This window comes from Triturus cristatus, chromosome 7 (assembly GCF_964204655.1).
Source record: "Triturus cristatus chromosome 7, aTriCri1.1, whole genome shotgun sequence".
Lineage (NCBI taxonomy): Eukaryota > Metazoa > Chordata > Amphibia > Caudata > Salamandridae > Triturus > Triturus cristatus.
This window is the reverse complement of record NC_140590.1, coordinates 1,870,895,174-1,870,908,697: the sequence shown is the minus strand read 5'-3', so window position 1 is coordinate 1,870,908,697 and position 13,524 is coordinate 1,870,895,174. Positions and strand designations below refer to the sequence as shown.

The window sequence follows — 13,524 nt, the reverse complement described above, 5'->3', positions numbered from 1 at the left end:
CTCCCCCTGGAAGGACCCAATATTTACACTAGGTCTCGCATAGTCTATCTAGTTTGATTCTCCCCATCTCAGGCACGAAGCAGGCTCTACCCCATGCGTAAACTATAGGTGGGGGGCAGCACGAGCTCTCGTGATGCACTTTCCTCCCCCTGGAAGGACCCAATATTTACACTAGGCCTCGCAATGTCCATCTGGTTTGAGTCTCCCCATCTCAGGCATGAAGCAGGCTCTACCCCATACGTAAACTATAGGTGGGGGGCAGCACGAGCTCTCATGAATGCACTTTCCTCCCCCTGGCAACCTCGAATCCAGAGAAAAGAAGCAAAGCATGAGAGAGTGGGATGTGAATGAGCTTGCATCCTTCTTTTAGCAAGCCTCAAACCTCTTTCACTGTGCAGCACGGCCGTGCCTCCTCTGGGACAGAGAATACCTGCCGTATGTTTCCCACCTCAACGCATGCGCACCGTCTGCTGTGTTTTGTTGTAGGAGGGGCAGGTTAAAGGTAAGTGACCCTGCATGTTTGCCAGCAGGCAGCAGCAAGCAAATGATTTGTTAGTTCACTGGGACAAGGACCCCGGCACGTGATAGCTGTGATTGGCAGTAAAAACCGGGCAGGAGCCAGTGACTCGCCCCAACCCGCTGCCTCCACCGCCCCTCCTCCCTCTTGGCAACAAGTAACAGCATCAAGAGCTCGCATCAGGTGCAGCTGCTACCTGTGGGAGACCAAGGCGCCTGGTGAGGCACACCCCAGGGGGGTCCGGGGGCAGCAGCCACAGGCCCCACCGGTGCCGCCCTGGTCCTATGGGAGGCAACAAACACAACCCACTGCCCTCCAGGGGGAGGTATACCACAGATCTGTGCAGGCCCCCTGCCCCAAACGGCCAAAACCACATCATGTGGGCCAAGGGACCAGCGTGCCCTCAAGCTGGCACCAAACCCACAGGGCACCGTCTGACCCAGGCCGCCCGGACATTTCAACAAACCCCTCGGGCCCGTGCACGACCAAGCCGTGGACCGTAGAATCATGCAGCTCTGTCCTTCGTCCACAGCTGCCACCACGAACCCTGAGTGCAGACACAGCCCAGGGATCTGAGAGAGGGGGCCCCCTATAACCCACAATGAAACCGGGCTCTTTCAAGAGAGCCCGCCTGCATCATGGACTCGCACACTCTGGTCCTGAGCACGAGACCGGCACAAGAGAAACCGCTTGTTTCCCCGATCAGCCCCCAACCGTGACCAACCCTCCATTCCACAGTCCAGTACAACAGGGCCACCAAAACTATGCGTCAAGACTGCACCGACCCATGCAGCAGCCTTGGCGAAACTATGCGGCAAGACAGCACCGACCCATGTAGCAGCCTTGCCGAAACTATGCGGCAAGACAGCATCGACCCATGTAGCAGCCTTGGCGAAACTAAGAGGCAAGAAAAGCCAAAATATGCAGCGTAGCGCAGCACATTTCCTCAACCGTACCACTTCAACACTCTGTCACTCGTCTACCCGGCAACACCGTGTGGGAAAATACCTCACCCCAGTTCAAGTCCAACAACCAAATGCACAAATGAGCAACTGAAAATTGACCAGCCAACCCTCACAAAGACTCCTACCACACAAATCGGGTCTGGCTACACTTATCCATTCCACTCAGTAGGAGCACACAGCATGGCTACACGCACGTGCTCACCTGAGGACACAACCTGCACAGCACATATCCACGCATGTGCCGAAGAGCTGCTCTGCCTGCACGCCAACCCGCTCTTCTGGAATAACAGGCCACCCGTGAAGCTGCCTGTCCGCTCAGCTGCTCCTCAGTGCCACTGTGCTGGACGGGGCAAAGCCCCCGCTCAGGGGTGAAAAGCCAGTCGCAAAACCGCCTGCGGCACCCACGACTTTGGCCTCCTGGGGAGAGGGTCTGTCCACGATGCAAAGCAGGGCAAGCGCTCCCTCGCCTCACTATGGGGAACTGTCCCAACCCAAAAGGTCTTGCTCGCTTAACACCCCAAGGCGCGCGGCCTCCAGGTGGGTGGGCCCACACCATGAGCTCAACTATGCCCCCTGTGCCCCACACCTGACGACCGTGACACATGCCCTCACGGGGGTACCATACACCGGGAGCCTTGCCCCCTCACCTCCTTGCCAGCCCCCAACCCAGGCAATGGCCGGTTGGTGGCTGCACTTAATTAGAAGGAGGGGGGTGGCTTGAACAGCACTCACCGCAGCGAAGAGCTCACGGACCCAGCCGTAGGCACGACCAGACGGCTTGGAGCCTCAGCACAAAAGGATCGCCAATGGGCAGGGAAGGTAAATATACCTGTCCCCCGCCCACTCGGCATGCCGGAAATAACGACCGGAAGCGCCGGACCCTAAAGGTTCAAATATTAGACCCGTCGGGTTTGTGCCTAATGTGGCACTAAGGTGGCTGCCCTCCTATGGGGGTCCCCTGCGTGGACCGCGGGCAGCCTCAATCTCTGGGCACAATAAACTCACACTCTGCCGGAGGCAGCTCAGTCTCAGATATGATAAAACACAGCAGCCGCTGAGGCAGCTCAGTCTCCAGGTCGAAAACTTGCAATGCAAAAGGACTATGTGAGACCTATTGCATTGCAAACAGGGCGGGCGAGACAGCACGAATAACGGGGGTCGATGAGAAAGCACGGACTGCGGGAGGGGAGGCACAGGAAGAAAGTAGTGCTCACAATACTAGTCTGCAACATTCGAAGTAAAGGGGCCAGTAGCCATGGAAGGATACAAATACCAATGTGGCAGTCATAAGGAGGGACTAACAAGCCTAAAACTAATCGGAAGGCAGAATTTAAGACACAAGCCAATGAAAATGATGGGCAGAGAGTGGGCGGAGCTTCTACTGAGCATCCACTCCATACTGAATACAGCATGCCTCGCAAAGTGAGCAGCGCATGCGCGCTGCCACTATAGGCTCGACCTAAAAAGGACATTACCTTCTCCACCCTCAACAGTGCAGATAGCCAAATGCCCTCCCTCTGATGCTCCCTACATCGTGGGGCCATCAGAGGAAATTTTCTGTCAACTGAGCAAAAGGAGGCTTCATCGACAGATAAAGTATGGTCCGCACATCTCTAAATTAAGCGTGCGGAAGGAGAATTTGGCCTACGATAGAGGCCATGTGTATATATTTGAACAAGTGTACTGTTGCTGCCTGACTTAGTTCACATTTTATTTAAAAGTAGAAAACGGCAGCTAAATTCAGAAATACTAATTTAGCATCTTGTGATGGACAGCAAAGATACATAAGGGAATATTTACAATATTTTGGCGTAAAAGGCAGCGCGGCGAGCCATCTAGCTGTGATGCCCTACGTCAGAAGAAAAGGGCAGGAATGCGCCATATCTACAAGATACGGTGCGCCGGGGTACAACCTGCAGCCGAGCACCAACGGAGGCACCCTTGCATCATTACAACATGCTGCCCGACGTCAGAAGAAAAGGGCAGGAATGCGCCATATCTACAAGATTCGGTGCGCCAGGGTACAACCTGCAGCCGAGCACCAACGGAGGCACCCTTGCATCATTACAACATGCTGCCCGACGTCAGAAGAAAAGGGCAGGAATGCGCCATATCTACAATGTACGGTGCGCCAGGGTACAACCTGCAGCCGAGCACCAACGCAGGCACCCTTGCATCATGGTGCAAGGGTGTCTCTGTTGTTGGCAGAATTGTTTTTGAGCAGGAAGGAACGACGCTTTAAAAACACTGGACCATAACAAAGCCTGTCTACTAATCCTGCTGGAGCTATCCTCCGCCTTCGACACTGTCAAACACGACAATTTAATAGACCTCCTGAAATTTAGAATGGGGCTATCGGGAACGGTTCTCAACTGGATCACTTCCTTCCTTCAAAATAGAACACAAAGATTCAAGACCAATCAGTCTTTATCTTTACCCACTCTGGTCAATCTAGGAGTACCCCAAGGATCTTCCCTCTCCCCGACACTCTTCAACTTCTTTATGGAACCACTTACCGAGCTTCTCAACTCATCAAAAGTCCAATACCATATGTATGCAGATGACACACAACTCTACATTAAGGTACACTCACTTGAGGACATCAAAGCCCTCAACTCAACACTCCAAACAATGCAGACCTGGCTGGCAAAGAACCATTTGAAACTAAACACCTTAAAGACAGAATTCCTTCTAATAGCGCCCCCCAGCCAAACAACCACCATAATGGAATGGATGAAGCACTTAACAGCACTGGATGGCCAACCGCTCTTGATCGATTCTGCCAAATCGCTAGGCATAACTCGGGACAACAAGCTAAATATGCAGAAGCACATCAGTGCAGCAACTAAAGGAGCAAACTTTCAGATGAACACTTTAAGAAGACTGAAGCCCTTCATACCAGCAAAAGACTTTAAACAAGCAGTCCAAACTCTAGTAATCCCCAGAGTGGAATATGGGAGTGTCGCTCTCTGCGGCCCTCCCAAAGCAAGTACAGCCCCAGTAAGAGCATCCATCAACACAGCCGCCAGACCAATCACCGGCTCCAAAAGAAACTGTCACATCTCCCCGGACCTACATGCCCTTAACTGGCCACCCTTTGAAGCCAGAATCCATTTGAAAATCGCCTGTATGACACACAAGGCTTTGCGTCAAAAAACACCACGATACCTCGCAGAGAAATGAATACCATCTGGTGGGAGCAGAACCAACAGGAGCAATGATAACCTTTTACTGAAACCACAACGATTCACCAAGAAGAAAACATATAACCGCTCCTTCTCAGGCATGGCCCCGAGGATATGGAATGCCTTACCCCCGAAAACAAGACAAAACCCTCACGCGGCATCCTTTAAAAATGAGGTGAAATCTATTCTCCTGACTAAATTCACCTGATCTATAGATGCAGGCATGTCAATATTTGCTTTTTTGTTGGAACAGCTACCATTGTTTGACTATCATGACCAAGAATGTTTTGTATGTATATTTCGATTTCACCTATGTCCTTATTTGTTGTACAGCGCTCTGATACCCGCAAGGGTCATGTCCGCGCTATATAAAACCTTCAAAATAAAATAAAATAAAATAAATAACACCTTCCTGGCCAAACCAATCAACGGAGGTGTTTTCCTCGTTCTATGTGTGCTGCAAAGAGGATGACACGAGGAGAAGTGTAAACATTTCTCCTCGTTACGCCTGCTTTGGGAAGGCGTTAGCTTTGGCGCTGCGCCAGATTTACACTGTGTAAATCAGAGGCTGTGTCAAAAAGCATCGGTGTTGTATGGGAACACCCCCAGCAACACTCACGGAACGCCCCTTCCGCGCAGAGTAAGGCATTGCCTTACTCCATATTTACAAAGTGATGAAAAGCCATGCAGGGCGGCTGTGCGTGGCCTTGCAAATATGGGCCGGCTTACGGAGTGTCACAAAAGTGACGCCCTGGTGGTGTAAAAGTGCTGCAGGTGCATTGTAAATATGCCCCATAGTTTTAATAGAGCATTGAAGCCACACATGTTTAACACTCTGTGACTGCTCTACTCCAGGGTGGAAAGTGCTGAACAAGCGCTTGGTAATTGTGACTGGAAGAAAATGAGGGCCCTGCAGTTTGGAGAGTAAAAGAAATTCACCCTTCCTTCCTCACTTAATCTCTCCTCTTTGTTTTCTCTCCTTCTCTCTACTCTCTCCCTCTCTCCCTATCCCCCCTCTCTCTCTCTCTCTCTCTCTCCCGCTCCCGCTCCCTCTCCCTGTCCCTCTCCCTGTCCCTCCCACTCTCTCTCTCCCTCGGCCTCTCTCTCTCTCCCTCTCTCTCTCCCTCTACCTCTCTCCCTCTCCCTCTCTCCCTCTCCCTCTCTCCCTCTCCCTCTCTCTCTCTCTCTCCCTCTCCCACTCTCTCTCTCCCTCTCCTCTCTCTCTTTCTCCCTCTCCCTCCTCTCTCCCTCCAATCCCTCCTCTTCTCCCTCTCTCTCCACCTCCCCTCTCTCCTGGTCCCTCTCCCTCACTCTCCTCTCCACCTCCCCTTTCTCTCTCTCTCTCTCAATCTCCCTCCCTCTCCCTCTTCCCCTCTCTCTCTCCCCCCTCTCTCCCTCTCTCTCCCTCTCGCTATCCCCCTCTCTCTCTCTCCCTCTCTCTCCCTCTCCCTCACCCTCTCTCCCTCTCCCCTCCACCTCCCCTCTCTCCTGCCCCCCCCCCCCCCCTGCAGTGGAGAGAGCAGTATTCTACAGCCCCAGGGTGCAGAGCTCTGCTGGTCTCCAGGACGAGGCTGGAGATTGTCCAGGGTCTTCCCAGAACCCTCCGCGCTCTCTTCTGAAAACCTCTCTGTGCCTCCGTCCAGGTAAACACACTTTCATCTCTTGTTTCTGCATGTTGTGGCACATGACATGTTCATGTGTGTTAGGGTTCAGCCATGTTAGTGAGCGTCACTCTGGGACAGTACATGCTGTAAGTTAGGGCGGGGGTTGTAGACGCAGGGATTGTTCAGTCTTGAGTAGTCGTGGTAAATGTAGGTTACGTCCACCGAGTGCAGCTCGAGGGACATATCTGCCTCATACCAGTGGTGTAGCAAGGGTGCCAAGAGCTCTGTAGCAGCTACAATTGTAGTGCAGAGGGCCCTTAACAGCCACGGGCTCGGTGTCACTGCACCTGCTGCGCACCCGTTTGGTACGTCCTTGCCCCTCCCACCTCACACTCTGACATGTAAATATGTTCCTAACATGTCATGTTGGATTGTACTAGACTGTTCATGCTCACATCACTCACAGCCCTGGGCCCCGGTGCCACTGCACCTGCTGAACGCTTGGTAGGTACCCCCTGCCTCCCACCCCTCCCACCTCACACTCTGACATGTAAATATGTTCCTAACATGTCATGTTGTGTTGTACTAGATGGTTCAAGCTCACACCCCTCACAGTCCTTCATCCCCTGGTCTGTGGTACCTCCACCACCTCTGATGCTCTTGTGTTACTGTGGACAGCACTTCTATCTCCAGCTGTGCAAAGACACACAAACACAACGAGGGTTGTGCGTCAGTGTCATTGACAAAAATAATGTCTGACTTTCATATAGTGTCTAAAGTATCATTTACAAAAAGTTAATCTCTCTGAGTGTAGATTTTCTGACTCTAATGTGTGATTCTTTTAGCACAATATCTTTGTCAGACAATATTTATTCCACAATATTCTGCCGCCAGACCCACAAAGAGGAGTCACTCTCAGATCCCTTCAAAGATTTCAACACTTTGTTGCATGAACCACTTTATCAGGTTGATCTTCACTCCTCTCGCTTTCTCTTTGTCTTCTTCTCTGACACTCATTCTCTCTCGCTTCCACTGTCTCTGCCAACTCTCTCCCTCTTCTTTTTTCCTTTCTGTATCTTCCTCTCTTTCTCTCTACTCTCTCTTTCCCTATTACTGTTTCTCTCTCTCTCTCCCTCTTTCTTTTTTTCCTTTCTCTGTCTCCCCTTCCTTCCTCCCTCTGACATCTCTCTGTACCTGTCGTTCTCTGTACCTATTTCTCGCTCTCTCTGTGTCTCTCTCCTCCCTCCTTCTATCTCTCTGTACCCGTCTCTCTCTCTGTCTCTCTCCTCCCTCCTTCTATCTCTCTGTACCTGTCTCTTCATCCTGTCGTCATCTCTCTCTCTGTACTTGTCTCTCACTCTATCTCTCTCTGTACCTGTCTCTCTCCTCCCTTCCACTATCTCTCTGTACCTGTCTCTCCCTCCTTCCTCCCTCTATCTGTCTGACCTGTCTCCCCTTCCTCCCTCCATCTCTCTGTACCTGTCTCTCCCTCCTCCCTCTTTCTGTTTCTCTGTACCTGTCTCTCCCTCCTCCCTTGCTCCATCTCTCTGTACCTGTCTCTCTCTCCCTCCCTCCCTCCCTCTCTGTCTCTCTCCCTCTCCCTCCCCCTCTCTCTGTCTATCTGTGCCTGTCTCTCCCTCCCTCCCTTCCTCTATCTCTCTGTACCTGTCTCTCCCTCCTCCCTCCCTCTATCACTCTGCACCTGTCCCTCTCTCTCTCTCCCTCACTCCCTCCCTCCATCTCTCTGTACCTTTCACTCCCTCTCTCTCTCTGTACCTGACCCTCTCTCCCTCCTCCCTTGCTCCATCTCTCTGTACCTGTCTCCCTCTCCCTCCCTCTCTCTGTCTCTCTCTCTCCCTCTCCCCTCTCTCTGTCTCCCTGTACCTGTCTCTCCCTCCTCTGTACCAGTTTCCCAGTGCAACCTTCATGACAGCCAAGGACACCTCCCTGGACAGAGCTGCCCCAGGGTGAGGGATGAGCCTGGAACAGAAGATTCCTCTCCATGGAGAGATTTACAGCCTCATCTGAGAGAGACTCTGTGTCTCCACAAAGGTGAGAGAAATTTAACTTTTAACTTTCTACACACACATTTGACTTTTGAATTAAAATATAGATTGTTCTGGACCTTTCCATGTTAATTACAAGACTTGCACATAGTCTGTTTGCTTTGAATGAGTGTTTAGCAGGACACTACTTTGCATATATTAAAAAGCACCTATGCTCTTTGACAACCCACAATAAAATCTCTGAAAATAATAAAATGTTACTAGTGCCTGCACCAGTGAAGAGATCTCAATCCTTCCCTGGCCAAGGTGTGTTTGGGAGTTCGATCCCAGGACCAGGCGTGCTGCCGCATTCTGAATGATTTGAAGCTTGTTTACCGAGAGCCGGTTAACGTTGAGATACCGGGCATCACAGTGGTCTAAGCGGGAGGTGATGAGTGAGGTGACCACTGACACCCTGAGCTCTTTCGGAAGAAGAGGCAGTGTTTCCTTCAAGATCTGGGTGTCGAAAGTCCAGGTGTTATCAAAAATCACAGCCAGGTTGTCATTATACTGACAATGCAAGAGTTAAAATGACATATATCCTAACATCTGGGCATGAAATGCAGTAGGTGAGGTCCGTCATGGGTATCTGTTAAAAAACCCATAAAAACAGCTCCATTCATTTTTGCAGCGTTTACACCTTTACATCTGTACACAAATAGAATGCCTCTCAATCACTAGATACATTGTGTTTGTCTGTCAACAATGCTATATGCACCTTAAACCGCAACTTTTACTTTTGGAATGGATAAAATAAATTGATAAAACATGAAAAAAGAAGCAAAGGAATCGTGTTACAGAGTACATGAATTGAAGTATATACATTGATAAACTTGATTTATTGGAACCATTGGAGCGACGGGCAAGGCTGTGCTGCTGGAAAAGGGACCTAACTGGGTCCCCGTGTTTTCGTTTCTAATTCGTACGCGCAATTGGACGGAGCGCGTATCCTGCCTTGCACGCCATAACAGGTCTGAAGCAGTTAAACAGAGTTAAAAAGTTTGATAAAGCAACAGTACAAAGGAGTGCGTCTCTTCACTGTATTTATACTTTTGTATCGGCCTACAGGCCCAAGAGCAGCTTTTACCCTATTCTATTGGAATCTTGCCTAGATTGGAAATCACTCATTATTCTAGGTGACTTCAACTACCAACTAGAACTCAACAATAATTCCAACACCAGTAGGTTATTGGATAATCTAGCTGGCTATGGCCTGTCCCAGCTAGTGCTCGGACCCACTCATTCAGCTGGCCATCCACGTGATGGTATCTTCACGAACACCTCTGATGTCACGCTGGTTAAAACCTCTGCTCTCCCTTGGACCGATCACAGGGCGATTTATTTTGACATCAACACCATCAAAATAAATGGTCCCACTTTAAATAAGGAGGTCTTAAAACCAGATCCTGGAACAAAGTCCAAGGGGTTCAACTTGACCAGGCCCTATGCATCTATCCGCCCGTGCTTGTCCAGGACAACAATGATGCGGCTGTCCAACTTAACAGCTGGATCACCACAGCGGGGACCAGGTGGCACCCGAAAGACTCACTAAAGTAAAAAGGTCCCAAGCTACGTCATCTTGGTATGAGCCAGAGATAAGATTCAGAACTGAAACCACTGCACTTCTACCGTCTGGGCACTCTGGACTTCGCTGGACTACGTTTGGGCTGGACTTTGTCTCCTTTTCAGTCTGCTGCATCGTCTGTGCCTGTGCATCGTGCAGGAACCTTCCAAGGCATGTGAAGCATAAAGGACTACTGAAGTAATCTTGGAGTGAAGGAGTCACTTCCCTGCATTCTCAGGCACCGCAACACTGCTGAGCAGTCTGCTAATCCCGAGCTCCTATGGACTCCGAAGGGTTCAACAACAGAGGAGCTGGGTTTCTCTGTCCCTCGAGGCCTGTACTCTCCTCTCACCGATTTTGAGGCCAGTATCCCTTGTGGGGGCTGCAAAACCCAAGCCCCTGTGTACCATGTACTTTTGCAAGTTCAAGTGCTTGTTTTCAATTCTGCAACAAGTGAATTGGGATCCAAGTAGCCCCAACCTCTGGCAACTTTTGCAGAGATCTTCAACCACCTCGCACTGTGTGCTCCGTGGCCTGTTGTTTTGCAAAGCTGCACGAGGTCCTCCTGCGACTCCAGTGTTTTTGACCTGTGGGCCCTGTGGAGGGTAATCGCCAACTTTCCTGGGCTCATATGATTCCTTTTAGGGAGACAGGAGGGCCATCTTTGCTCCTCCGGATTCTAAAAGAACCACGCAGGTATTTAGTAACACAGTGGTGGTCTTGTTCTGACAGTGGGTGCACAGCCCACATTTGCTGTGGCCTTTGCGGTGTAGAGCTTGGCGTTCTATCGCGGGGGTGCCTGCAGAGCTTGCTCAGGGCTGCTGCTGGCTTGCTTCTTCGTGAGTGGCCCCGCAGACTGGTGGCTGGTCTGGGCGGTACTGTCCCGGGCCACTAGGGGAGCAATTGTGCGGCCATCGTTGGGGCCTCCGGGCCGGAGACCAAACCGCGCTGTGGGTGGGTAAATGGATCACTTCCCTTTTAAGAGAGGCGCATTGCGACCCTGCCTTACAGTCTACATTCAGGGGCGGTGTGGGATGGGAGTGTCTGCCTTGGGCCTGGTGTGTCCTTGTTGCTGCGTGGAGCCTGATGTCCCCACCATGATCCTGGTAATTTGGGCCATGGCTCTTTAATTCTTAGCTACTCTGTGCCCCCTGGGGTCCTGCTGCTTCCCACACCGGCTCCCTGCTGCCCAGAGCCTTGTGGGAGGACAATCACTGTTGTTCTGGCCATTGCCCCTTGCAGGGAGCTACAGGGCTAATGTTGCATGTTGTCTTGTGGGAGCTGTATGCAGTTGGTCCTCCACATCACCTATGTGGCCTGGCTTGGTGTGACACTCCCACTGCCGGAACTTGCCGCCCTCAATAACTGTCGCGCTGCTCCTTCTTCAATCACGCGGAATGGCCGCTTGCCAGCCCATCGAGATTTGCTGGGCCTACCCTTGTGCCTCGATGGATTGCCGACCTCTGCTGATCTCTCAGCGCTCCTGAACACCTGCCTTGGCTGGTTCCAGTTTGGCCCGTCCCTGGGTGCGGCTGGGCTCCCCTGGCCTCTATACCAGGCAACTCTTTGTCTGCCTGGACACTCATCTTCTGCAAACAGAATCACCTCGCTCTGGATGCCCTTCCTCGCTGCAGCCCCTGCCATGGGAGGACACGAGGTCCAGGCAGTCTAAACTCTCCTTTTGGGGCAGGCGTCTCACCACTGAGTCCTGTGAGAAAGTGGACAAACTGGAATATTGCTCCTGAGGGGTCTCTTCGCTGGGGTCTTGCGTGACTTCTGTGTTGGACATAAAGCGTTTCACCCACAGCTGCTGCCTGCTGTGCCTGCCTTGACTGGCATCATTATCTGTGGCTGGGAATGCTCGTGCCCCCTGGCACATTCATCCCCCCATGGAGTGGCAGGGCTCCACTGACCTTGTTGAACTGCTGCACCATACACTCAAGAACTTGCTTTTCCGGCGGACAGGTCCCCTCGCTTTGGACACCCTCACCTGTGGCTGGTTCTAACACCTTTTCATTTCACGAATTGGACCCTGCCTCTTTCTCTCCTTTACCTCTGGTGCCTGCGGTCCTCACTGTGGGGAAACATGAGGCCAAACAATCCTAACTTTCCTTCAAAGGCAGACGCCTTACCCGCCAAGCGGAGCAGGGCCATGACTCTGATCCTGCTGCTGATCGACCTGGGGAAGACGACTCTCAAGAGCTGGACCTCAGGGGGATCCTCATGGACGTGAAATCTAGACAGGAAACACTGGACACTGAACTAGATTTTCTCACAAGTCGTTTGGATCACGTTAAACAACATGCTGACAAGCATGAAACCAGGCTTAATCAATTGAAAAACGCGTCTCTGACCTCATCAAAGCCACAAATGATGATTTGGAGGCGAGATCACAACGCAACAACCTCCAGATCACCAGGATTCCAGATTCCACCGCAATCTCCAAGATGGAAGACTTTGTTGAGACCTTGTTGCTCGACCTTTTTGGCGAGGGTCTGTCTGCAGTTTTATAGCTAAGCGTTCCCATCACTGGCTTGGCCCTCAGATAACCCCACAATTGCCCGGTTGTTGAAATACTGAGACTGCGATTCAGTCCTACAACTAGCACAGGAGTGCGTCGAGATGCGACACCAGGGCAATCACCTCTCCTTCGATCCTGACCTTACATTGTCTGTTCAATCGGCCAGACGCAACTTTCTACCTGCCACGAAATATCTGCGAAAGGCGGACAAACCCTATGCTCTTCTGTATCCGGCCAATCTGAGGGTCTCTGTTGAGAGCAAGTCTCATTTCTTTACAGATGCAAAATCGGCTCTAAAATGTGCCAAACATGCAACTAAGGACTGCAGGACCCCCAGGGATCGCCTGGCGCTGCGGCAGAGACCCACCTCGCGACAATGGCTGATCAGTTGCTGACTTGAACCACCGCCACCTTCCATCCCTCTCGCAAGTATTGTGAGGACCTGTTGCTGTTGAAGCTGTCACTTGTTTCTAACATGCAGGGGGACTCATGATTGCTCATGTTGCTGTATGTGTTCTCGTGTACTCTGTGTTGGCATGCATGCTCCTACTCATTTATCGATTTGCCCTTATAACTCCTAGTTTGGCCACCCTGCCGCCAAGGGTGGGGTTTTACGTCTGGCGTTTTCTCGCCCGCAGAGATGAATCCCACTTTGCTTTGTTTTTGGGGAGATATTGTTGGTTGTGGGGAGGGGTTGGGTATCTCAACCTAGTTGTGGGGTTGGTGTGGGTGAGGGTGTTGGGGTTGGGTATATAATGGTGTGGTTTGTTGTTTAAGGTGTCTCTTTTTCCTCTGGTATTGTCATGGACCTATTTTGTCTTTGCCTACACTTGCTCATTTCCCACTGTACTGCACACACCTTATACGGTTATTCCCTTCCCTCTGCAGACATCATGGCCACCTTAAATTGCAATACTTGGAACATTCGTGGTCTAAATGATCGTAGGAAAGCACAACACAATATTGGTATCTGCTTCCTTCAGGCGACCCACGAACACAACGCCTCATCCCCTGTCCTATATCCGTGACGAAATGTAAGAGTTTGAGGGAGAAGTCCTTCACGAGACTTGCTTCCTGCATCGTGACGCCCAGGCTTGATGTTATAGAGAAGGGGACAGGCCAG

At 51.3% G+C, this 13,524-nt stretch overlaps 1 protein-coding gene across 2 annotated transcripts in view; it reads left to right on the top strand.

The window, feature by feature from the left end:
- LOC146813552 (E3 ubiquitin-protein ligase TRIM39-like) overlaps positions 1–13,524 on the top strand; it is an 89,827-nt gene that overhangs the window by 35,473 nt on the left and 40,830 nt on the right. The window contains exons 3-4 of one of the 2 annotated variants that reach the window (XM_085614770.1): positions 6,179–6,310; positions 8,180–8,323. In XM_085614770.1, the coding sequence (XP_085470896.1) occupies positions 6,179–6,310; positions 8,180–8,323 (276 nt within the window). The remainder of the gene's footprint in view (positions 1–6,178; positions 6,311–8,179; positions 8,324–13,524) is intronic. The other variant, XM_085614771.1, reaches the window with a different exon arrangement.